Source organism: Pyxicephalus adspersus, unplaced genomic scaffold (genome assembly GCF_032062135.1).
Source record: "Pyxicephalus adspersus unplaced genomic scaffold, UCB_Pads_2.0 Sca1134, whole genome shotgun sequence".
NCBI classification, from domain to species: domain Eukaryota; kingdom Metazoa; phylum Chordata; class Amphibia; order Anura; family Pyxicephalidae; genus Pyxicephalus; species Pyxicephalus adspersus.
This window is the reverse complement of record NW_027318141.1, coordinates 1-1,716: the sequence shown is the minus strand read 5'-3', so window position 1 is coordinate 1,716 and position 1,716 is coordinate 1. Positions and strand designations below refer to the sequence as shown.

Below are 1,716 nucleotides of genomic sequence, written 5' to 3'. Positions count from 1 at the left end.
ATACCAAATGGCATCTTATCACGTGTTCCCTTTGTCCACATCCGTAAACCCTCGACACACTGTTTGCACACCTTATGAGGGGCCCAAGACTTATCTTGATCACCAAGTTTAACTTTGAAATATGCCAAATAGGCTTTCTCTACAAATGTGCTGATGTACGCCCTTTGACTGGGAATGGTGAAACGGCCACAGATATAACAAAATGAGTCGAGGTTGTTTAGGCACAACGAGAAACAGCAGAGACAGACATGATCAGAAAGAAAGGAAATATGTGTGTAAGTAGAAAAATAGATTTTGCTTATTCACTACGTAGAGCAGCGCACAACCTCTGGGTGCACTGTCTTGCGTGTAAATGAAAGGAAACTAACTGCACTTTCAGAATCAGCATACCTATTTTAGTGTAAATAAGATTAAAGATTGAAGTCAACAAAACCAGCAAACTCCCAATGCAAAATCAAAGCCCTGTGCTGCACCGCAGGCAGTGATTGCCATGTACAGATTTTTTGTATGCCAGGCCTGCTGTGATATTATTTCAGGAATCTACTGTAAAAGCAGATTTTTATAATTTACTTGTACAACTTGTATTCAAACAGTATGTATTTATTTATTTATTGTGTTTGAATAAATACATAACTGGAATAAATATTGATTGTTTGTATTTCCCAGGAGTTCAATATTACATTTTTTTATTGTAGGGTATGACCAGTAACACAATGGTATTTAAGGTTTCCCAAACTCTGCAGTAGGGCAGCTGTGATGGAGTTAGGTATACTAAACATAACCAGGGCATGAAGTGTATAAAATGTTGCAATAACAGGTTCTGTATATCATAAAGATAAATGTACTAATATTGCATAGTTGCTTTTCTTTGCATCCAGATGTGTGTATGTATTATTAAAGAACATGAGGGAAGACATGGTCATTTCAAAATTTTAAACACTTACTTTCCTACCTGTTTTTTTACTGAAATTGTCCTTAGATCTTTCCAAAGTAGTTTCAACAGACCGTTCTTCTGCCATTTGTTGCTGCTCATCTTTTAAAAGTTTTTTTTGCCAATCACTATACATATCAGTAGTCAATATCCATTGAAGGGGATGACCGTGGACATGAATAGGCGTTGTGCTGAACTTTAGACGGTTGTCCTTGTCACATACAAATTCTGGACTTTGTTGAATGATGTCTCTTTTACTATTAGGGATAAACTTGATATTCTCAGGTGTTGATAAGTCTTTCGTGGAACATTTTTTCTTCTGTGTCTGACGATCCAGTGTGGAGTGTAAAGTCTTACATACATCTGGGTTTATAAAGCTTCCAAACTGTCCATCACAGTGTTGATGCAAAAGACTAGAACACATTGAATGGGTACAGCTTCCTAAATATCAAAAAGAATAAAAAAAAGTGATGTAACTGTTTTGTTTGAAGTGTATGTAAAGGCAATTTATGTTTTGAATAGACTGGATAAGGGTTAGACCTTTTGTCAGGAGTTGCTGTCTATGTTCCTTTTGGGGAGATTTGCCCCTCCATTTGTCCCTATTGTTACTAAAACAGAAAGTAAGGGGTAATCCTTTTGAGCTGTCATTAGAACAAAAAGTGAAGATCTGTGAAGAAGGTTCTTGACATAGATAAAAAAGATATTTTTACTTTGGAGAGATTTATTCTCACTTTCTGTTGTGCTTCCAAGATAGGATGTGAAAGGAAATCTGCATCAGAACACAG

General features: G+C 36.3%; 1 protein-coding gene across 1 annotated transcript in view; it reads right to left on the bottom strand.

The window, feature by feature from the left end:
* LOC140321179 (uncharacterized) overlaps positions 1-1,368 on the bottom strand; it is a 6,440-nt gene extending 5,072 nt beyond the window's left edge. The window contains exon 1 of the mRNA XM_072398034.1: positions 953-1,368. Coding sequence (XP_072254135.1) covers positions 953-1,355 — 403 coding nt within the window. The 5' untranslated portion in view covers positions 1,356-1,368. The remainder of the gene's footprint in view (positions 1-952) is intronic.
* Positions 1,369-1,716: the final 348 nt, after the last annotated feature.